Source organism: Strix aluco, chromosome 12, assembly GCF_031877795.1.
Source record: "Strix aluco isolate bStrAlu1 chromosome 12, bStrAlu1.hap1, whole genome shotgun sequence".
NCBI classification, from domain to species: Eukaryota; Metazoa; Chordata; class Aves; order Strigiformes; family Strigidae; genus Strix; species Strix aluco.
In genome coordinates, this window is record NC_133942.1 from 10,038,104 (window position 1) to 10,063,526 (window position 25,423).

Here is a 25,423-nt window from a genome sequence, read left to right on the forward strand (position 1 = left end):
GGCAACCTGAATGCGGTCAGTGCTAAGAGCATTCCGCTTTTCAAATCTGACAACAGAAAAGCAACTTAATTTCTATAGCTATCAGTCTGGTAACAATACTAGCAAGAGGTGATTCATTACCCTTCTTCCTGCAAAAAAGATGTATTATTAAACAATGCATTAGATAATAGAAGTTGCTGCCACTACTAATTCCCCTGTTTTACAGGATTCCTTCCAAGCCTTATGCCTCTTTTATTCTCACTCGAGGTGAGAAGATGCATTATTCCTTCATTTGGAAAAGCACAATTTCTCAATTCTTTTTCTTAAAAATAGCGAGTCATTATCATTCTTTTAGCCAGGAGTAAGGGTAACTGCACTGCTCTGATAGATTGTGGCCCTGCCTGTATATCTACCCACGCTTTTCAGCTAGTAGCTTATGCTGTACAAATACATTTGCCTGAAAAAACAACAGATCCAAGTCAGTTCTGTGTATCTCTGTATATAAACACAAATTCATGTATGGAACAGTCACAGGTGCAGAAAGACGTTGGAAATAAGAGGATGATTAACAGTGTGTAAATCATCTCCCTATATATCTCTCAGGATATTACTGGGACCAGCTGAAGAATTTTAAATGCATTTATGAGTGCTTCAGTGTAAAATGCATTGCTACCCAATAAATATAAATTATTTCTTATTAAAGCTGTGTTACTATAGAAGAACTGTAGGAATTGTCTGAAGTACTTAAACCTGTAGAAATATTTAAATGAAGTATTTGTCTATCATGGTTGAACAGATCTTCAGAACATAAATGGCCTACCTGGTCTATAATATTGGCACTGAAGATGGCTTCTTCCATGTGTCTCTCATCAGATTTTATTACTGATCGTATGCTGTTCACTACATGGCGTACTTCTGGAGGCAGATTACAGTTCGAATGTTCCAAAAATTTTGCCACTAAAATTTTTGTGTCTTTATAGGCCTTAAGGTCCACTAAAGAGTGTGGTCGCTCTTTTGAGACTGTGTGCAAAGCCTTTGGCTTTAGGTGTAGATCAGTTTTCCTTGCATCCCTCTGTTTTCCAGTTGGTAGGAAACTGCTCAAAGAATGCTGACAAGCAGAGGCAGCCATATGAGAACCAGAAACAGGAACTAAAAAAGGGGGGGAAGAATATCTTTAAAGTAATAGTTAAAAAAAAAAAGAAAAAAAAAGAAAAAAGGCAAAACAAATATTGTCATAGAAGTTTTTACTTTGTCATAAAATGTCTGTTTTGTCTGAAGCATAACAAAAACATGCAATCAAGCAAACATTGCAATGGGTAATTTTAACCAGGGGTCAAGAGTAAGACTCTTTCCCATGACCAAGAAGGACTTCATTTAGGATGAGTGCATGGGTAATTAAAGTACTTCATAAATCACAGACATTTTTGTTATCTCTACTTTCAGGGACTTCAGATGACATTAATGATAAGGGGAAACACCAGCTACTCAGTTTTACATATGTAACTTGCAATGGTTTAGGCCCAGCCCCTCCCTCCCTCTACAAGAGAGACCAGTAAGAAACACAGTGAAAGCAAAAAGGCTAAACTAAAACAGAGGACTTAATTCACAGCATTTATTTTCACTCAAAGGCTGGTTCCATCAGCATCGTACATCATATATGTATGCTGTTAGTAAGTGATTTCTCTGCCCCAAATTTTCTAGAGCTTGTTTCTCTATTAGAAGCTTTTAATTATTTTTAAAACAAAAGAAGGAAACCCATATGATCCTGCTTTAGAAAACTCATCCTCACCTGTTTCTAACGTAGCTGGAGATAATCCTGCATCTTGACGCTGGCTACATACAGGAGTCCAGGCACAATTATCCCCTTTAACCAGAGAGAGAGACAGAAAGAGCACAATCAACTCCTGCTATCCTCTGCCCAAAGCAAGGAAAAATACATTGGAATCTTTTATTATCTCCTTTACAGAATGGAACTACTCAGAAGTAATACTACTTTCAAAATGCCCATTCATAAAGAGAAGCTACTATACACAGAAATGTCCTATAAGCTGTTAAACAAATACAAATAGAAAGATACAGTTCCTGCTTGATGGCTTCCTCTCTGTTATACAGCTATAAAATCCTAAATATTTTAGGCCTAGGCACTGAAGATATGGAAGGCTCCCTGTTAGGGGCAGACCTCAGACTTTCCTGTATTCCCTTGGCAGACAGAGTTTATCTCAGAAAATGGGAAAACCAAGAAAGATGAATCCCTCTTATTTCTATAAACTCAGCATTTTATTTAATATTTCTACCTCCTTTTTTTCTAGATTCTCATTCTTTGTAGGACAAATGCTATCCACCACTGATTAAATTAATAGGTAGGTGACCAGCATGGTTACTGATGATCCAATCAATAACAAGCGGTTACAGAGCATCTACAAACAGCTCTGGACATAGCTGCCTTCTAATGAGAGTTTCTGGGATGCCAGCACAAGGATCAATGCTGATGAGATCACATTGTACAGGAATTACCACTGCAGTCTTTTTGATTTCAAGCTTGTGATAGTCAAGATGGAATAAACCCTCACATTTATGCTAAGGCTGTTTACATCTGTTTCTGAGACTGAAAACTGTTTTGAACTTCTAGGTAGATTAGAAGAGGTTTTCTTCCATATCTTCAGGGAAAGTTTATAATGAAAAGCCGGTATAATCTTCTCTGGTAGAGTGAATAATTAAATGAAAACAAATGTAAGATGCTACAAACATAGAAGATCTGTCTTTAATTCGCTTTATTATGCTGAAGTACTGCAACACACGAATCATGGCATGCTTATTAAGAGGAGACACTTCAGAGGTTCTGTCTTCCCATCCATTACTGTACTGCTTAATGTACTTGCGGCACAGTTAAAACTACACCACTAGACATTATCCTGAATTACCTGGAACACAGACACTACAATAATCACTTAGGCACTTAACTGATACAGCCACATAGTCTATCATATCTGATTATAAATTAAGTCTATTGTAACAAACATCAGTGCTAGAAGTTGATTTTGTCCTCCTTTGCTATGATAAACTTTACAGAGAAAACACAGAAAAATGTGCAACCTACTCATAAGTATTTTTCTTAAGGCGGAACTATTTCTTACAGAGATTGTAGGTGAAACCACCATACTTACATTGTCCAGGGACCACACAGTGACTATGAAGGCACCTATTAAACTCAACTTTCATCTATAATTTCTCTACTAGGAATGTCAGATGTTTCAAAACAAACAAACAAGCTCACTGTCAGCATTAAGGGATTAATGAGAGAATTATTGACTACGTATACCATAAGGACCCCATCATTTCAAGATGTGCTTGAAGCACATGAATTGTGTTTTAATGACCTAAAAGCCCAGTTTTATGCCAGCATTTAAATTCCCAAATTACTAATTTATTAGATCTCATTGCTGTTGTGTCACTATGCTGTTGCACACATCAACATCCCCGTGTCAAATAATTTCTGTTCCAAACCATGTGCAGTGCAATCACAGTAACATTCAAGATCCATTTAACAAAACTCTATGCAGGAAATTTCAAGGTTGCGCTTCTAAATCTGTTCACATTGACTTGTATAGGGAGGTTAATCAGAAGATAAATTGGTAATTTTTCTTAAAGCAGAAAGATCGGGTCCTAAGACAAAATCAAACTCAACCTCACCTCTGTTTTTTCACCTTTGTGAACATGCCTGAAGCTCCCCCACCCCTCACTTCTCCAAAAGATACAGTGTCTTACACGAGTTACTAGTATTAATAATACGTACTTACACCTCTATCTTTCATATGGTCAATCTATTTGACCAGTTGTTCTACTCCAGGACAATTTTAAAAAGTAAGTGTATGTTACTGAAAAAAACCCCAAACACTTTTTCTCCTGGGTTGGTTAGTTGATGGAGCTCAGTTGGTTCCCTTTACCTTTGTCTCTTGTGCAACTCTGTGGATGTATTTTAAAATTCTGCAGTGAATACCAATAGCTAGTCTTGAAAAATCTAGATCAAATGCCTTTTTAAAGTTATAAAGACTATGAAGAATTTCAGCTGTGTGTCACAGCTTAGGAAAAATTAGCTTCAGGGCTGCTATAAACAGCTGGTACATGTTATTAGAATTGTGCTGCTTCTAACCAATGTATGATTACCAAATAAAGTTCAACAAAAGGTAGAGGAAAGGGAAGTGGTGTGAATTGTGAAAACCTTCACAGAGTAAAATTTTGCAAACTGTAGTTTGCCAGACATATAAATGAAGGAAATATGCACACCTAGACTCAACTGCTTCTCTTAAAGATTTCATTTTAAAGAGTTTTCTGTAGGCAGCAGCAGGATGGCAAACTAGGTCAGCACAAACACATTCCCTATGAGTTACCTCCTCTCTTGCTCCCTCCTCTGCTGTGTGTATATCTGCTCCTTTATTACAATCTTTGCTAAGCTCACCTACAGCTCAGTAATGTCCAACCCGTGTCCCTCAACTCATGTAGGGCTAAGAACTTGGAAATTAGTCAAAATAGTTCCTGTAATGCCACTTCCCCAGAAAAGACGATGGATGCATTCAGTGCATGTTAAAAATGAGGGCAGAGCATCTGTTCTACCAGGTGTCCCAGTAGTCAGCTAGAACATGTAGATAGGCTGCTGACAGTAACCTCAAACACTACTCAAAGAGCATATGGAGCACAATATTGAAGACTTGCAGAGCATAATCCAGAAGAGGCTGTTGTTCTTGTCTTTGGCACAGTAGAAAGGATTCAGAAATTCCTACTTACTGTCTGCACAGCAGCTTCAGAGCACATATATCCTAGCTGAGTAAATTTCATAAAATAAATGCAGACTTCTAGATTAAAGATTCACTTTTCCTGGACAGGATGCTGAGGCTAGATTTCTAAAGGTAAAAGACATTCAATTATTGAGCTAAGTATGAGGTCTCTGAAAATCACAGAAACAGAATAATGGTGCAAAAAGTGTAACAGAACCAACGCATCTTCCTAAATGAAACCAGTTATTTCAGCATTTTGTCTACTTTTGTTTTGAGCTAGTCACATGGTTCTTCCTCTAGATCCCTTAGAAAGCCCACCGAACGCATCAGTAACAGTAACACAATCTATGACATCCTACAAAGCTTTTAATCTTTACTTTCAAACCACTTCTCCAGGTTACCACTTTGAATGTCTCTAAACAGCTTACATCCTTTTGTAAAACCTGCACTTTTCAAATGGTTTAGACAGTTCTACATTCCTGTTATTTGATCTAGCCATTCTCTACTAAATCAAACGTTTCCACTAACAAGCAGATTTTTATGAAGATATACTGTTGAGCTAACGTCTCCTCTCTTCTTCCCTACTTGTCTAAAAGTTGATTAATAGCAGAAGATGCTTATCCACGACAGTCAAAAGCTTTCCTTTTCATTTATCATCGTCATGTGCATCATCTTTCATTTCTTTGTCCTTTAAAACTTTTCACCATACACTCCAACTTGCCACTACAGTCACACTGACTGCCTCTGACATGCACCAATACTGTCAATGTCAGTGTCACCTGCAGGAAACACAACCTGCTGTATTACAAGCATGACAGCTCAGTTAATTGTTTCCTAAACAGACCCCAGCTACCATTCAACTTCTTAGTTTAGCTTCCCAATATAACAGTAATGGAGAGATGGAAGCATCTACTCAAGGGATGTTTTTCTGAGCAGTGCAGAAAGGCTGGTACAATTTAGAAAAGCCAAAATTAATTTCACTTTGTCACTTTTCTCATTTCCATTCTTAAAAATTTTCAAATCTAGAAAATGTGCATGAAACTAAAGCCTTCACATATAAGCCAACCCTTACTGGAATGTTTCATGTAATTTCCAGCAGCACCAATTGCTGCATAAATCACATACCACTCATTTGTTCCATGCTCCATCAGCCTCGTGGTACTACACCTACCTTCTGAACAAGACGAACATGATACAGGGTCACTAGTTGATCGGACTATATTTGAAATTCGGTATTTTGTAATGTGATGCTGCTGGACAGCACTCTCGTGGCCACTCGCATATGGTGAAGTATTTGCGGACCCAAAACAGGGAGAGGTCTGGGAAGGGACAGGAGGCTGGCTAAAGTCTGCACAGCAGATTTTCTTTTGCTTCAAAGGCGGCGTGGCAATGCTCTCTTGAGCAGAACCCTGCAGTTCTCTTTCTGAGGGGCTGAAATTGTCTGAGGAACAGTCCAAGGACCTGCCATGGGCACAGATCTTTTCCTGTCCTTGAGACCTGTTTATAGAGGCTCGGCTGTGGGAACTGTCATCCTCATCAGGAAAACCCTCTGAGCGAGTTCTGTGGAACCTGCAGCGGGTGCTGCAATCCAGAGTGCTGCAGCTCTGGTCCGTAGCCCCTTTGGGGGTTGCACAGTAGGGAGAAAGATCTGCAGAATGGAGAGATCCTTGAACTTCCAGTGAGCAAAGATCTTCAGAGGAGTAGCTGCGGTCTGGGATATCAACAGCCTCAGAGACCATCAAAGAGGTGCTCTCAACAGACGCTGCATAAAAAGAGATTCAGAGAAAAATAAAGACTTCTTACTCCTCCCTCTTCCCCACTCTGACCCTGTTTTCAATATACTGATTTAAATTTAGTAATTGGCAAGTACGTCAATAATTACTCAAAAGCTTTCAGATGACAGAACGCCAAAGCAAAAAAGACTGAAGTAATTTACTTGTTTCTAGTGTCCTTCAGCAAAGACAATTTGTGCTGTCCTCAAGTATTTTCTCCAACTAATAAGCATGCTTGAGCACTGATGGCAAAATATTATCTATAACTACATTGGGACAGGAACAGCTCTTTCACTACTGGTTTCTCTGGTAAACAGCGAGAGATTGCCTGTGGTAGAAAAAGTAAAACTTTACACAAATGCTGAAAAAGCATGGCTCTGATCACTTTTAAACCTATCACTACTATCAACATTAGCTTTGTACCTAACACTTGCTAATCAATCATCTTCCTGAAGCATATATCTAAGTTCTTTACAAATGAGGACTCGCCATCATGTAGCATCTCTCTGGCACACAAAATACGTGACAAACACTTCAGATAGAACCTAAACATTCTATGCAAGGTCACATAATCTTTGAAGTCCTTTCTATCAAAGATTGAGATTGTTATCACTTCCTCTGTGATGACTACAAATATTATGTTATAGATGAAAACGGCCCCTTGTATGAAAATAAGTATTTGCCTCTGCATTATTCCCAAAGTCATGACAAAAATAAAGAAAATAAAACCAGATAATCCAGTCTCCAGGCTCCAATAATATAGACAACACTTTTCCCATATCAAACTGAAATTCCTTACAGTCCTACATCTAAAATCAAAATATTTACAGAATACAAATCACATAATTCTATTCAGCTCAGCAGCCTCTGATGCTCATCTTTGCATAACAGCTGTTGCTAACCATACTGATGAGATAAGCGTATTTTAACTGTTTTTTGTTCAGGAATAGAAAAATAGGATCTTTTAGTGAATTAGAGAACGTTTGTTAAGTGCTCCCATGTTTTGGGGTCTAGGAAGCAGCTTTCTACAGTATAGGGAAATTAACTATCAAAATGAAAATCAAATATTCATGAGGTTGGATGTTATGAAGGACATTTTCTTCTCACATAAAAAGTATCACAACAACTATTTTCTTTTGGGGCTTCCAGGAAATAAATTTGTGACACTTACAAGGCAATCATAACATTGCCAAAAAGGACATAATCAATAATGGAAATACATCTGTACATCTACATTACACTAAAAATGCATAATATGCATGGCTTATTATGTGCTAGGTGCAGTGCCTTATTGGACCATTTATATTTGTGATGAGCCCCCAAACATTTTTTACCTAGTTAGATGATTCTTTGCAACATACTCCCTTAACTCAAGCTTTGAAAAACCTATAAAGTTTGTATGGGTACACGAAAGCATCCAATTTGTGCCTGTCTTCGCAGCACAGATCTTCACTGTCCAAACTCTCTCTGGGTTGATTCGATTTAATTGGTAACTAGAGTGTGGTCAGCTGTACCATTTACTACCTTGACTCAATGGCCTTAAACTGTATTTACAGCTTCTTACTGTTCTATTCTTTCACTGGCATGTTTTTTCTGGTACTACAGACAGCAGGAGGAGGGGCCTGAAGCAGATGAGAAGCAATCAGTGCTCAAAAGACATGGAATGGTGACACCTGACTGATTTGACGTGAATAAAACATGGCCAAGAACCTTCCTATTTCTCTTTCATGTGCAACCTGCACAATATGTAATGTCAAAACCGTGGCTTGAGAGCTGGTCCACTGCTTCTCAATAGTCAAAACTCTAGCACTGGCCTTAAAATTTAGACTTTCATATGTGGATGTGAAGTCCAAATGTACTTATGAACTTTAGGAACTAGCTCTGTAGACACAGCCCTTATTAACAGCAGCCCTTAAAAACTAGTCACCTTCAGCTGTCACACTCCGTTGCAGGCGTCAAACACCAGGTTTTAAAAGAATAATTACTATTTAGCAGTAGTTAAAGGTTACCACTGGTGGCTCTGGGAACTGAAAGCCTACTTCACAGAACAGCTGGTCTGTGTGTGTAGGAACAGGCTGTCAGTCCCATTCTGGATGCTAGGCGAGAGAGGACTGTTTCTGTTTCTCGGACCACTCTGCCACTACCTCTCCTCCCATAAGTGTACCAACTGAGAACACCTGTCAGTGTATTCATTAACATGATATGAATACGATGTGGAAAAAGTATTTAATGGAAGTTTTACTAAAATAATTATTTCATACAAACTGCTTGACATCTCATGATGCACTGAGGCTCTAATGTTTAAAAAGCCCTCCATACCAACCCACATGGTAAGGAGGTCTGTTCTAGTAACTTTTAAACTTTAAACAAACAGGCTTTTCTACTTGCATTCACAACCATCTACGCTTCAGGCTGCAAGCTTCCTATTCAGGCTTCTGGAAGCCACGCCAGGAAACCACTATATGGAGAAGACACATGGACAATCAGGAAGGCACCCATGGCTGCTGACGGTTAGAAACAAACTGCCAGTTATGTGCATAACTCTTCAAAGGGAAATTACAGTTGCTGTATCTGCCTCAAAGGCCTTTACATAGTGTGCTTTGTTGAACAAAACTCTCCTCTGCATTTCCAACCACATCAGTTTATGACTGTGAAAAGGTTCTCCTAGCCATTAACAATCTCCATTGGGAAGGACAGAAGAGAAGGAAAAGTCCACTCAAAAATCCTACTACATTTTTCTCAAGTAGACAAACACAATGCTATGATCACCTTGTGTGCTGAAGTCCAGGGTCGTGTTCCTCTCACCCAAGCTTGATTCGGATGCTTGCTGATCAGTACCAGTGGCCTAAATGAACATTTTTTAATGAAACAGCATGTTAACCTGCAATTTACCAAAACAAAGTATAGTGCTCATGACCTTAAGAACACACCTGACACTGTGAAATAACTATCATAAGCTGCTATTCAGATTGAAAACTATTTAAAGATACCATATTTTACAATGTCTTTGGGTCAGGAACAAATGCAGGGCAAAGGAACATACTTAAAGCAAGTTTCCATTTTTCCAGCATCTACAAGCTAAACTTGAATTCACAGGCAGCTGGGGCTGCAGGGCCAGATTACAAAACTTAACATCTGCAATGCTTAAAACTAATGGTTTTATTACAAGCAATCTGCATTTTTCCATATTATGCTTTTTTCCCACCACATTGTATCACCCTAAAATAGGATACAGAACAACAGGAACCACAAAACCAAGCACAAGAGCAGTATTTTCCTTTGGTTATTTGCTGAGATGTTAACACTAATGGATTTTTAAGCCCTGTAACATCACTGCCACCCAAGGTGGCTAATGTAGAATGCTCTCCAGCCTACTGGAGATTGCTGAAGGGAGATAATACTAGGACTCACCTTTTTTCTGAAAGGATGGATCTAAGTGGGTAACTTCACTTCACTTTTGAGAGTCATGTGAACAAAATATAGAATCAGTCCTGCTGGAAAGACTTGATCCATAAATACCTGAAATTTAGGAAATTTTCTTTCTACTGATTTTATTAAACTTTCTATTTGACCTTGTTGCCAATCTCATTAGATTTTTAGCAGTTCTTTGCGATCGTGATGATAAAAATATATAAAGAAAAGTCAAAGGGAATGAGATTGATACCACCTTTAGCAGAAAGCATTGTATCTGCTTCTGTCTGTAGGGCCACAATTAACTAGTAAAAGCTTATTATGGTTGGTGACAGAGTCTAGAAATAACCATCAGTCACCTCTGTGAAAACCTTTTTGTCAAGAGCTTAATTTGTATCTGGCCTTCTAAAAAATCGAATGTGACACTATTACTGGGAAGCTATTAAGGAAAGAGCTTCCAGTGCACATGCCAGTGTAGATTAATGCACACATATATATGCATAACGTAGTGTGCTCACTAATTTTTTTCTAATGTCTATCTCTACATATCTATCCATAGCTTACTATGATCAAGTGATCAGGAAACTTTTTCTGATACAAATTCAGTTTTTAAAGGTGATTTTAAGTCTAAAGGTTAGAAAATACAACTCTAAACAAAGAACGGTACCAGAAACACTTTAACTCAGGAATAGATGAATAGAGGACTGGAAAAAAAGAAGTGAAATCACTCATATTTTTAAACAATTTGCTTAGAAATTTCTTAAAGGATCTTTCTTTATTGAAGCACAATATCACACCTGTGTTAAAAAAAATAAATGAGTTGTGTCACTCTAAGTTGCAGACCATTCCTGGGAACTAACTGCAGAACTGCTGGGAACTAACTGGAAAAGTAAGTAATGTTCTCAAATGCTCTTTGTTGCTGGAGAAAATTCAATCAGACTAACTACATTTTGGAAGAATTAACACAATGTTTTAAGGCTCTTTCTTTTTAAAAGTCTAGGGGTTCTTTTTAAATCTAGGTAGTTTCATAAGTTCTTGATCATTGACAGGAAAATATCTGCTGAATATCTGTGCTGAAACATTTATTGACATTCTACATTCTCAGTCACGTGGCAGCTGCAGTGACATTGTCTAGTACCTATAAAATGGACTAGTACCTATAAAATGAGTTCCATGCAAGGCTGAGGTTTTGGCAAACCTGTACTAAGGAAAAAGAACTGTCTGTAGCTTTGATATAGTAAATTTAAAGTATTAACAACATTATTACACAGCATTTAAGCAAACTTAAGGCTTGTGAAAAAATTCCTGAAATCAAAATACCGCATCTCTCCAAAACCCCACGCTGTTTTACAGGGAGAAGAAATACATACATTGTATGCATGTATGTATGTTTCCTGTTACACAGACACATCTAGATTACAACAGTTCAATCTTCACATCCTTTTTTTTTTTTTTAATAATTTTTATTCTCTGCTTAGTTTGCCAAAGGGAACAATTATATAATTGACAGAATTTTTTGACCTGAGAAAAAGACAACTGAACTCATTTGACACAAGCCACAGAGCAGCTATCAGTACTCTGCCTTGACATCTTGTGGGAACAGAGCTTGCACAGAACACACCATGGACCCAAGGTGTATTCCAACATGGGTGGGAGACAAACTATTTTACCTTGTAGTTGGGTGTTAATACTGAGAGTCCTTCAGTTCACCTAGGGTAAGGAGTCAGGTCTTAGGCAAACTACAGAGATGAACTGTTCTTGGCACTCTCCTCCATGCAATGAGATTTGTATCAGCCTTTAACATCCTTTGGAATTTAGATGGTCACAAAAGCTCAGCCACCAAATATCACATCCCTTCTCAGGCTCTGCCTCAATCTCAGAGGCTCCTACAGAAGCTGAAAACCCTGCAGCAGCATATCTAAAGACATGGGGCTGCATAAACAAGATAACATTCTCTGAGGTGACTCGTTACTATGTGAATCAAAGGACATGGCCTCTCTGCTTAACTTCTGGATGCTTGCTTACATACTGCAGACTATATTATATTATAGTTTTCTCTAATTACAACTCACGGAAATTTAAAAAAAAAAAAAAACAACAAAAAAAACCCTCAAAAAACAACAAACCTCACAACCAAACCCCAGCAACATGACAAATGATGGGACAAATTTACACACACAGAAATTGCTTTTTGAGACCAAGTGGAAGACTGTGAATATTCTCCTCTGTATAAAATCCCCCACATAGAGAAAAGCACTCATCTTTAAGGTTTATCTCTTAAGGGCCTCATTGACAACTAGCATCCTTAATAGTGGGAAAATGAGAGATTTCAAGATTTTGGGCATGCAGAAGAAATCAGGGATATAATTTGAATTTCTCCTACTTTTTTCAGTGTTTAGCCATATTTTGCAAAACATATGCCATTTAAACTGATCTGGACAATGTGTTAATTTTTCCTTTTCCTTCCCTTGTTCTTTCTCCATTTACAAGAATAATTGCTGAATGTATTTTATATGTATTTGGAATGGATTAACCTTCTTGCTTGGGGGAAGGAGAACCATGGTTTTAATTGTAGGAGGTAACACTGACAATTTTTAGTCAGGTCAGAGTTCTGGTTCACACAGGGATGGCAATGGTTTCATACAGGTTCCTGCACAGCCTAGGGTAACAAAACCTTATTGACTGCACATCCTCAGACACAACAGTCTGTAACGACAGTCGTCTGACTGTAACGACAGTCCCTAAGCTGTCAATAGGAAAAGGAAAGAAAACCATGCTTTTAACAAGCCTGCACAGCCTACAGTTTAGTAAACCTTATAAAACAATCACTGGTATAATTCACCCAGAACCCTGATCTATTTGCTCTTGTCTTTTCTCTATCCTTGTCAACACTTTGCATGGAAAACAGTGTGAAAACCACTTTTTTCACAGTCGTAAAATGGGAATTCCTAATCAGTACAGATGACTACAGCAATTTTTACTTAGATGCAACCACTCAAATTAGGACTGACATTTGTTGCTCATGAAATGCATGAAATATTGAGTCTAATTTGATACAATTTAATAAAATTCTAAGGGCCTCAATCCATTTAAAAGCAAGCAAAACCTATTGCTTGATGCTCAGTAAGAGGTTTTACAATTATGACATTATTACATAATGGTTTCCAGAAGCACTTCTGTAGCTAAAGCTCTGCCATGATTTCCATTGCAAAGACTGCCTTTGAGGGATTTAAAAATCTAGTGATTTCAGTTCATACTGTACTGTAGCTTGGTGCATATTATATGGGAGCATTTGTATCAAGTAAGAATTTAGGACTCCATTTTGTTCCTCTTGTAGACCTAAAACTGTCTTGGACTTTGGCTCTATTCCTCCATTTACAGACCGACTGGGACACTGACTGCAAAAAAATACGTTAGGGCTTCTGTTGTTACAAAAAGTATATGGCTACAAAGTCACTGTGTAGGCTTTAGTTAGCGTTGTCAACATACTTCACTTCTGATACTCAGCACATGTTGTTATTTTGCTCCTACAAGCTCTCTGAACCAGCAACTACCAGGCTTATATAAACTTGCTCCTGGTAAGAAACTATATAATTATCGCCATTGAGAAATTAAAAATCACCACTCATTTTCATTTGCGATTAGAACAAACACTTCTAGAACTCAGGTGGCCAGAGATGAATAGGCAAGGCACTGACACTGACCCCAGATGCCAAAAAATAACAGTCAAAACATCTACTTATTAAAGCTGATGCTATTCTTGCAAGAGCATGACTTTGCTGCTTTAAATTATGTCTTGTTAAATTATACTTTTGTTATATGCTGGTGCTATTGTGCTGCTGGATGTCAATGCTCATGAAAAGTGTAATTGCAATTATAAGAGTGCTTAAAGTGATTTTGTGCTTAAGTATAGACACTTTTTTAAACTTTACTTAGTACCACATACGAAGTCTTATCACAGATATGATCCTCCTCTTTCCCCCCAAACTGTGTATAATTCATATCACTTTTGCCAATTTTTTTTTTTTTTTTTTATCACTGAAAAATATCAACTCCTCCAGGGCTTGCAGGTTCCTCTGAGTAAAGAAAAAGGATGGAACTTGGATAAAAAAATATTTTAGGAAGGAGATGACCTTGGAAACTCCAATTTTGCTGTTCAGAAAGGAACAAGCAGTTTATATCGATTCATTTTATTATAGCCAAATAAATCAAAGGTATTGGCCTGTTTATTGTGGCAGGTGGCAGAGGGTATGACACAAGGCAAGGACTAGAAGAGTTGTCAGAAGCTGCTTTGTCAGTCACAGAAGCTGCAAGGTTAGGCACATCTTGGAGTTTTTTTAATAGCATTTTTGCCAGGGACTGTGTATCTCAAATTTTGTTTTTTCTCAGACACTTGTCTTATTAATTTATCTTAATAATCTTCTTGTGTATAATAGTAAAAATTTATATAATTTCTTTAGTTTTGTGGTTTCACTTGTGGTTTCTCCCAATGTGAAAAAAACATCACTAGCAAACTTTTCAATGTTATATTTTGGGGAAATGCAAAGTACTCCCCTCTGTAATGTGGGTGCAATTGGCAATCTGAACACACATATTTCCACAATGTGCTATTAACAACTGATAAGCAGTATCTAGAATGTTTGACTCCTTGAGTTTTTACTGAAGCCTGCAAGAATTACAGTTTCTAAAAGCAATTCTAAGTATTTTCCCATTTGTGACAGCTGATTCAATTATCATACATCACTTCAAGCAAAACTTTGCTCAAATTAGCTTTGGCTGTACATGCAGATACATGTACAGTCTAGTTTCAGTTGAGTTGATCCTGTATAGTAAAAAATAAGGCAAAAAGTAGAATGTAAATATTTGTCTGAAGTATACTGGATCCTTTCTCAAAGTTCAGAATAAAGGTGTTATGCACTATCAGGAGTAACTGTTTCTGCTACAGAACAGCAGAAGCTATTAAAAGCTGTAACAGCCAAAATATAAGCAACAGACAGAGCACTACTCATTGCTATTTCATTGGAAGAACATGTCCTTATCCTTTTATCATTCAAATCTTTGCTCTGTATGGTTTCTTACCAGCTAATCTAACACTGAAGCAGGAATCATTTTCTAGCACTTTGGTGCCTGATAGGAGCCTCCTTATGGAGGCTGTATCTTACAACTACTAAAGAATAAATTTTGCACTGAGTTCAAGGCATCCTGTCAAGACTAGAGCATAGCATTGTAAGAACCTATACTATTACCAGATGCTCCCAGTACTTTTCCAGAACATGATCTGAAATCTGACATAAGTGGGGGACTGCAAATGTGTATTTTTAACTTTGTTAATCTGAGGTTATTTACAGAGATTTTTGTTGGGACTTTTCAAGTACATGTTCTACCTACACATAGAGTTTAAAATGGGAATTCTTAATTATCTCGGCTCAGATCACACGCAGAGAAGAACCAAATGTCCCATGAGCTCTATGCTATATACACACATACACAAATATACAGAAGTTATTAGCATTACATGTCACAAAACACACAGTTATCTTTTTCCTTATTAAACCTACACTGTTATACTGAGCTCCAAACTCAAGTACTTCTATTAAAGTGTGGCAAATCCACTATCATCAGTAATTGGAATAAAAAACTGTAGGGGTTTTACAGAAAATAAACCTGCTTCCTAATCAAGATTTCTCATTGCCTATAGAAATTAAGAAGTGTAATCTCATTTTAAAACATCATTATCCATTTCAAATAAGGAAAATCACTGTGCTCCGTGATTCCAATCCATTCTTCTAGGTTTTTGTTACTGACAGTCCAGTATCATACAACTTTTTAAATGGATGATATCAGCTGAAATATTACTACTTTCATAAGCATTTGCCCAAACATGCACAAGTACATAAGGAGAACACATATTAAGTAAAATTTGTTAGTTAAACCCTTTTAAAGAGAATGGTCTGAAATATGTGTTTAAAGAATATAAGTATTTTGTAATGGTTGTTCCCCCAAAGTACAGTTAACTCCTAAATTATTTTAGATCATTAAATTTATCTAAAAATGTTTCACATCATGAAAATTTGAAGACTGTGTAAAGAATTTCCTTTGGCTTTCCTTACCTGACTGGCAGGTGTCTCTCCAATCACTGCCTCATAAGGAGGGGGCAGCTCAGTTGGATACAGCATTCCTGGGCTGTTAATGGTTACTTCATATAAAGCACTGAATGGGGAATGAGGAAAGTCCAGATGGAGACCTCTGTTTACAAACACAAACAAGCAAACTTAATTATGAAGAAATGGCATTGGATTTATTTGGCAAACTATTACCTACACCACAGTGATATAGAGCATTCTCTGAATTCAAAGCCAATACACTACGAAGTATTATATTAAACAAATTTATCAGACAACCAAAATGAAGCCCTCATTCACAGGGTAGCTTTAAAAACTGTATCTCATCTTGGACGCCAGCCATCTCTACCACCCTCTTTTGCAGTCATTAATGTCCTCCAATACTCCACATTAATATATATTAACTGCAATGATTTCCTTAGAAAATTAAATTTCATATTCAACTTCAAGCATATAACATTAACAACTGTGAAAGGATCACCTATAAGCTGATCTTTGCTTTAAGTTCAGATATTGTTATCCTTGAAGTTCAATCAATTCTCTATTACGGCAGTGCTTTAACACAAATATTTCCAGGTCCATCCTAACAAGTTTGCAAAAAATATATGTAATCTCTCTGGAAAAGAAGCACCTAATGTAAGTGAAGGACATTACTTGGCTTCATATTCTTTCAAAGAGCTTCAGAGTCTGTAGCTCAGAACTACACGATGACTGTAACTGCAGGGAAGAAGAATCACCTCTGTGCCTCTATCACTGGTGTGCAGGTATATTCTGGCGGGTAGTAGGGTGGAGGCGGTATTGGTGGTATGAACTCATCAAAATCCAAGGTTTGATGCAGAATAGTTCCATGTGGAGTCATGCAGTCAGGATTGGTAGAATGTGGCCTCTGTGGCAGAAACTGAAAATGAACATGTCAAGTTCCTTCAGATGGTAGAAACATCATCACCAATAATAAAAATTTTAATAAAAGGTCAGTATTAGCAACCCTGACCAATATCCAGTTTCATTAATATCCACACTGAAATGAACAAGACCCTTGTGGAAGCTTAAGAATACTTGAGATCAGTGAGGAGTGTGAGTCAAATTGCCAAAATGTAACACCAGGTTTTACTAAAGACTTAGAGAGGCCTGTGCCTCAAAGTCAGTTGCTCTTAGGATGCAGAACATAGATATTTTAAGTTAAATAGCTTTTCAATAAATAGTTCTACCTTGTAATACAATTTTATTAGAGCACTACATAATCAGCTGTATTTTAATAACTGATGAACAATAGATACAACTACTATTTGCATGGTTTTGTTTCCAATCTGAAATCCCTCGCGCTTACACAAAAAAAAAGCCCAACCCCACTACCCCCCAAAACCCCAAATAAACCAAACTAGAAACAAGCTACCACATATTCATTAAATTTTGAATAAGGCAACTACAAATAGCCCATCTATTTTTCACTTCCAAAACAGGGGCCATTTATAACTATTCTTTATTATTCTTGTAAAATATAATAGCCATTTGTGGTTTGGTGATACAGACACTGCACACTTAAATGTGGTATAAAGGTTTTAAATACTGGTATGAAAGTAAGAAAAACATTTATTCCATATAAACATCTCAAAACCAAAAAAAAAAATTAACTACACCAAATAATAAAAAGTAATCATACTGAGAACTACTGTCAAAATTTGTGACAGGAACAGCTTCTAGCATAGCCATTCTGATACCTTCAATATCAGAAACACTGTCATCTAGCAAAAGCTTAAACTACTTCAAGATCAAGTATGGACTATTCTGCAGATCACAAGGAACCCAGCCACCTTGACCTGGCTTTATATCATCCCCATGGATAAAAGGGGGTCTAAAGACAATCCAAAACACAGAAGAATTCCTCCTTCTCCAGGCAAGCTGCTTCTGTCATATCGCTTTTCTTGGATCAGTAAATGACTTGTCTTTAGCTTTTGCTCTTTAAAAAAAGTGAGCTAAGAAAGTTTGCCGAAGGCACATTTCTTTTTTATACTGGAACAAGAGAATGTATGTCTTTGTACTGTTGTGTCATTACATTATTATTTCTTCAAATCCATGATAAAGGCTTAAAAGGTGAAATAAAAGGGAAATTGCTTATGCTTTGGAGATCCAGCAAATAGAAAGTAAATTATCTTAATTTTTAATGTCACAGTTTTATATTTTTCACTTTTTCAAATTTAACTTGGTGCAGTTATGCTGAATTTACCATAGAAATTATATTGGTCTTTGGTATTTAAATGTTGAGATACATCTTAATTCTACTAAACACACACTATGTATGTTGTTTCAAAGGTCAGAGCTGTGACACAACAGAGGGTCGGGAGGACCAATTTCAATTGTTTGTGAAAATGAACTATTAGTTGCTTACTAATCAGCTTTCTAGAGATATTTTCACAAGTAACTATCAAAGAACCTCCTCTGCAGAACATGTTATATCATTGTATCTGACAGTCAATCAATGACTTTCAGCCACTGTAGTCTACTGACGGTACAGGAATAAAAGACATCTACTTGATTTATTCTTCATTACATAAAATACCTGATGCAGTTAAGCACCCTCTTTTCATGTGAGATGTGATGCTGTAATAACATTTCAAGTACACATTTGTCTTACAGAATAAAACCACATTTTTGCAGTCATTCGGTCTAAATACACCTGATCTTTCAACAGCCATTTCCCAAACTGTAACATTACCTTAATATAACCGTTAAACATCAAACTTCTGCCCTAAGTGATACAATCATCAGCAGTCATCAGTCTGCTACCATCCCAAATACACTGAAGAATCTTTTAGGGAAAAAGGAAGCAAGACAAACTTCAGCTTAGTGACCTAAAAGCTGTATAAAAATTTATCATAACAAAGACAAATATCTGCATACCCTGGCTCACATTTTGTACCCTACTTAATTCCACCAAACTCAGGACTACACTCCTTTTCCTAGTAGAGTTGATAATTTGGGTCATTTTTACAGTCTGAAAACTAACAATTTTCTTTTACAGCTTTCTTTACCTTGTCCCAGTCTACTTCTGTACACTGCCATGGAACCCAAGCTTTGGTTTGCACCAGAGAACACGTAGCTCCATCCCTTCAGTTCTCGAGTTCCCTGGAGCTTCTTTCATTCAGTCACATATAGGGAGCAATACTCTTAACACTCCTCCGAACAAGGCAATTAAACACACAGCACTTTTACAGTGAATGAACTATCAGCATACATTTTGTGGGATGTGACAGAAGGGAAAGGTTTTACACAGGGTAGAAGAGGCTATGGTTCAAGAAGGAAGAGACCTAATGTTTAGATGCAGTTCAGTTTAACAGCAGAATCATTTGCATCCCTTTCAAAACCTTTACTGTGAATACAAGTCATGGCAACAAACTCTGTGTGACCAATGCTGAAAATGAGTGGCAAAACAGACAGGAAAGATGCACATTTGGGGGGTGTGTTTATAAACAACAGTTTACCTGTGTGATATCATCCTGCTGGAAGGCACAGAAATTAAAGTGAGAAAGGCTGTAAGAGGGAGACTAGCAGGAAATGAAACAATAGCAAATATAAGGGATTATCACAAAGAACAGACATCCTTGAGAAAACAATCAGAAAGCTACTACATGGGGATTAAATCATATTTTATTCCATACCTCCCTATCTATTAATCTCTACTAGCCTGCAAAAGTTTATTCTTCCTACAGGAAAATGTATTTTAAGAATCTTTAAGGGTTAGTCTCAAATGGTGAAGGCTGGCAGGGGCTCAGCAAAGACTTCATACAAAGTCCATAGGTGAGAAAAAGACACAGTAAGAAAATGCAAACAGCTAACAAAGCTGGACTAGGTCGAGGAACACTGACAAATGCTTTCACAAGGAAACACATTTTTGGTATTTGCAGACAGTTGTTACTAAAAATCAGTCTCAAAACATTGATGGCAAGTAGGATAGGCAACAACAAGAACTGCCAAACTGAAAATGGGGTGGTCTGTTCGGTCACAAGTATAAACAAGATCAAGCTGCATTCAATGTAATTTCAAAAACTATAGCTCACACTATGGAACAACTCACAAAACAGGTCTCCTAGCCAGGCTTTTGGGCTTAAACCAATAGCCACTACAGAAGCAATGGGTAGAAAATGGTTGCAGACAAGGATGAACAGCAAATAGCACCAAAAGCTAAACACTGTAAATAGCCAACAGTGTTAAAAACTTTGCATAACTTTATAGCTATCAATAGACATTTTGAACATATTTACTAGGCATAACTAGATATCCCCTGGCTCTGGAAATCCCAAATCCTCAACCATTTCTGTTGACCACCTGGAACTGCTGGGAGCTTTCAGAAGTCCAACAGACAATGAAATACATACAGATCTAGAATACATGCTCTTCTTTTAGGAACTAGCCAACTTATGTTTGAAGCTTGGCACTCCAACTATTATACACATGCAGGTTTTTTCCCATCCTTGGACTAAAGATGGCCTTACTTTAGTCTGTGGAATGTGCCTATGTATAGGCATTATACATAGATCGGTGCATGTGCTAAGTGGATGTGCAACATAGTGCACACATGGCACACAGAATTTTGTGTGCTTTACCTGGGCATACCTAACTTTGACAGAGTTAAACAGCCTGATTTAAACATCCCTCCTCTTTATTTCATACTGAGGACTACTTAATTTGTTATTTAGTTTACAGTTCTGAGGGAAGAATAAAACACACTATCTGGTTGCAGCAGGGTAAACAAGAAAGTCATACAATGCTGTGGTTTTGTACCCACTTCTTGGACCTGAATTCAATACAGAAGTTAGCCATGGCATCAGCAGCAAGTTGTTAGCAAGCAGAGAATTAGAAACACAAACGTTAGAAGCACACCACTTCCAGCAGGAGCAGAAGAGGTAAAAGTTTTCAGAAAACGCAGTTACGCTCAAGGATCTGCGTGCCATAGTACTGTAGGGCTGCACACCAGTGACCTTCTCAGCAAGCTTAGAACCTGTAGCAAGTCACACATGCTGTCGCTTTCCAGTGAAGAAGACAGTGCTTTGTGGAATAACAGAACTCTTCTCTCAGGTTTTAGCTCTTCAAGGTGAAATAAACACCATTAGATAGGTATGAATAAGATTGTAAAACTCACTCTCTTTTTTTATTGTCAGACCAAATTTCCAGCTCTTCACTGAGATGTCATCTAAAACTTGGTCACTGAAGTGACCAGAATGATTGGAGTTTATTAGTTATGTCCTGAATATGTTGATTATTGAAGTAAAAGCTGATAGAGGAGTCTCAATTAAGGAACTGAAGAAACAGCAGATAAGAACTGTAAATATAATTCTCTAATGAAACAGTTACCCGATAAGATACAGTGTGGTAAATCCCTTCTACCTGAGATTTGTGAGACTAAGAACTCTTCACCAGTATTTCCAGATATGGGACATCCCCACTAAACATCAACAAAGATATCCTCTCTTCTACGTATTCTGCAGCCGACCAGCACTACAGACTCCATGTAAATGACAGCGCTGGGATTCACTGCTTAGCAACTATGACATATCTAAACCAGTAATTGCCATAGTACAAGGCTAGTGCTCTACGGGAATCTTCTTATCTAGAGTATTTCCCATATCTGCATGTAATTACCACCTCTGCCTTCCATATCACATTTAATAAATTTCCTGTGTAACTTTGAAATGAGTCCTTTGGAGACTCCAGGGTTCATTATCCTCATTTCACTATCTAGATGTCATTTATAAAAATCTGCTAATTCTTGGGAATGGGAAATAAAAATTACTAATTGCATATAATTAAATATTGGCATGTTATCTATAGTAAAATCTCTTTGCAATATACTTGGGCCTATAATTCTGTCTTCAATTAACTGTCCTCCTCCTGGACAGGTTTTTTCTTTTCTGAAACACTGGCATCAGTATCTCCTGGAGGGAAATGTAAACGCTAATTGTCTGCAAGTACAGAAGGATCATGGCTGACTCTTCTAATTTGTCCCTGATCTTAAAGGGAAATTGCAACACAGAAGATTTTTTGGTAAGGAAAACATAGATTCAAATTTTTCTGCTCCGTTGTTTTCAGTTGCTGTTCCTATAACCATGGTAAGCCATTAGCTCTGTAGTCATAGAGGGACTGGTCTGTGACACTACATCTTTCCTGAAATACTGGGCATATTTTTAAAAGTCTTAATTATTAAATATTGTTATTCTACCAATAAAATGTGAAGTGGAAAATGGTACATTTTCTAAAAATGTCAAAAGGTTTCCTACACCAAAGGTTTCTATTTTACCTTTTTATTTGTGGTGGAGGTGCAGGGAATATTTATCCAACTCTATTTACATTTAGGTTGTTTCTATGGATGTACATCATTAGCAACGCATATTTCTAAAAGGATTGTAATCTGGGATTTTCGGTACGTTTAAGTGAGCTTTGTACTAAAAAATCTAATATTTAGGTTTTGATATAATTAGGTTAAATAATAAAAATTATGTAATAACTTAAGATCAATTCTCACTTAATGTGAAGCTTCACCCTGAAGGGTTTTTTTTATTACTATTTCACAGGGATAAGGGGTTAAACAATGCCATCAATATATTATCCTTATACAGAGGTGTTTTATTTGAGGTATTTGGGTAGAAATATTAACTAGAGCCTATTAAGTTAATGTCATGCTGAATTATCGTTATGGCTGATGAAAACAGTAATTAAATGTTACAGTTTGCATGTGTCATCATTACCTTATTTCCTTTACAAAATAACAGATTGTTTTAGATATCACGTAACATGAAGAACAGTTACTAACAGTGATGGTGATAAAATCAGAACACACTGAATGATACCAGTGCCATTACTTCAAGGATAATTACTGTATAAACATATTTGGAGTGGAAGGAGGACTGGAATAGGTGTACTTCATGCTTTAGCTTGGGCATAATTTCTTGTAATTCTTTGTGTAATTCAGGCAGCTACCTTTTGAAGAAAACAGTGATTTTTTTGCAGTAGCCATTCATCAGATGATGCAAACTGAAACTGCTTTAGGCAACAAATGAAATATCATGGAAGTGACAGCTTCGTTATTAAGAGATGTTTCTTCACATTACAGAACCTTGATATAATCTGATTTGATTCACATTTATCTGCTGGAGGGGTGTGTACACAGAAAGAACAATTCTGGGAAGCCCTCTAATGGAGTGCAGCCTTCAAGTGTCTAAAGTAGTGAAACACATAACAAATGCTATTTCAACCTTTAACTGTGGTATCACTTACTCTTGCAGCTTTAGTACAACTGGTAGTTGGTGTTTTTTTCCTGAGCAACTATGTATACTTAACAGGGTGAGAAAGGTTAAAGGTGAAAAATCTGGGGTACTTTCTGAAACAGTCAACTCAAAACTAGGAAAATACATTTGTGTCCTATACAACAGTACAAAAGTAAAAACTAAAGGAAACCAAAATATAATGTAATAAAAGTAGTTTGCAATATTTTGCAGTATTTTTTCCTTAATGCTTGAAACCAAACGTTTGTTTGGTGGGATTATTTTTAACCAAAAAAACCTCTTCAAACTAATTGGAAAATTTAATCTGTGCTTACTACCAGGCAGCTTGTGTTTATATTTTTTAGGGCATTTTTACTAAAAGATTGGTACCTCGGAAGGTAGCAGTTTCCAATAAAATACTGTCAGCTTGCTTGTACAAATCAGATACTCACTGTATGCAAAAGTTAACAAGAAAGCAGATACTAGTTGCAGATTTTCTTGAGACTGTATTATATGCCAATTCTATGTTGCTAGGCAATAAAACCTGAAGCACATAGAACAGTTTCATGACAGAAGAAAACTTGAAATTATTTGAAATGTGCAAAAATACACCATTCTAACTGATTAATTTCTGAGACAAGAACACTAACACAGCACATGAATCACAAAACTGATGATCTAATGATAACCTAATGATGTCCAATGAGGATGTTTCCTACTGCATAATACTTTTGATGGCTAGGAATTATATTTTTATGCCTCTTCTTCCAATAGGAGAGCCTACGTAGCTCTTGAATATTGTAAGAGTAGAGTAAAAGAATCAGCACGATAATTAAAACCTTTTCATCTGAGAGGGGTGGTATCTCTTGCTGCTGCTATCTTAAACTTCCAGCATGAGATTACTGGTTCTTGCCATCAGAAGCACTTTAATATCATTATTGGTTCATTGTCATCTATACATTTTCATTCCTCTTACACTGCTAAATACCATAAAATTTAGTGTAGGTTACGATTCCTGGAATATATATGGTTACACTTCTGGATCACTGCTACCATTGTTACACTAAACAGACAGATCTTTCCAGGTGTGATGATCACTTCATCTCCCTGTCATCACTGCAAGGTGAAAAAGATCTCTAGTCAATGGGCATTCTTGCAGCAAATATCGGGGGGGGTGTGGTGGCGTGTGTGTGTGTATGAAAAGAAAGAATACCCACAATATGGTAAAATCCTTTAATGTTTAAAATGCAATGTGTCATCAGCTGAAATTATTATTTTTGTCACTTCTGTTTGAGATCCGAAGTTATTAAATAAGCACTGTTTATAAGCCTCTACAAGCACGCACAATATGAATACAGAGTGATATATGAAAAAATGCATTTATGTACCATTTATAGGCATTATGTAGACATATGTGCCTAGCTTACTATATCCACTACTATGTGAAGTAAACACCAGATCACAGATTGAGGATATTCTTTAACTCAGTTTGTAACCCAGTGACTGGAACATTTGTCTAGAAAGGACAGCCTTATCTCTGGAATTCATGCACTTAAATCAATATCCATGGCAGCTAGTGTACTTTTATTTATTTATTTTTAAATCAACCACATGCCTGCATGGCAGGTTACAGACATTTCTCTGTTGTGTAAATGATTTGCAGCTAACTTGCTGGGCAAGTATTCCATCCATGCAAATTTTTAAAATACAAGGCATTTACAAATGTCTGGTATTAGTTTGTGCCCTTGCCCTCTCTTATTAAACGGACGATAATTTCCTAGATTAGGCAGTAATAGAGCTGACTTAGATAGAGTATGCTTGGCCTGCAAAATACAAAGGATTTTAAATTTTTCTTTTTTGTTTCAACATTACATTGAAACCTTGAGAATCACAGCGTTCATTTGGGATAGGAAAGCTGTCTTTGTCTGGCCAAAACAAGACAGTATCCTGTAGGGCAGCTGGCTATGCAGAAGACTAATGATCCTCTTCCCTCTTGTTTTAAACACAAGTGCTACTCTGAAGCTGAACATGTTTCCCTTACGAAAACACTGTTATTGGCACAGGGCTGTGAAAAGTTCCAGTTTTGAACTCACAGTTCACATACTTCATAT

The 25,423-nt window shown here is 37.0% G+C and overlaps 1 protein-coding gene across 3 annotated transcripts in view; it reads right to left on the reverse strand.

The window, feature by feature from the left end:
- The window catches only part of ENTREP2 (endosomal transmembrane epsin interactor 2), a 145,630-nt gene that overhangs the window by 1,789 nt on the left and 118,418 nt on the right, over positions 1-25,423 (reverse strand). Inside the window, exons 6-12 of one of the 3 annotated variants that reach the window (XM_074838000.1) lie at positions 19,536-19,553; positions 16,794-16,954; positions 16,045-16,180; positions 9,293-9,368; positions 5,923-6,513; positions 1,769-1,843; positions 800-1,128 (exon numbers count right to left, since the gene is read on the reverse strand). In XM_074838000.1, the coding sequence (XP_074694101.1) occupies positions 800-1,128; positions 1,769-1,843; positions 5,923-6,513; positions 9,293-9,368; positions 16,045-16,180; positions 16,794-16,954; positions 19,536-19,553 (1,386 nt within the window). The remainder of the gene's footprint in view (positions 1-799; positions 1,129-1,768; positions 1,844-5,922; positions 6,514-9,292; positions 9,369-16,044; positions 16,181-16,793; positions 16,955-19,535; positions 19,554-25,423) is intronic. The other 2 variants (XM_074838002.1, XM_074838001.1) reach the window with 2 other exon arrangements.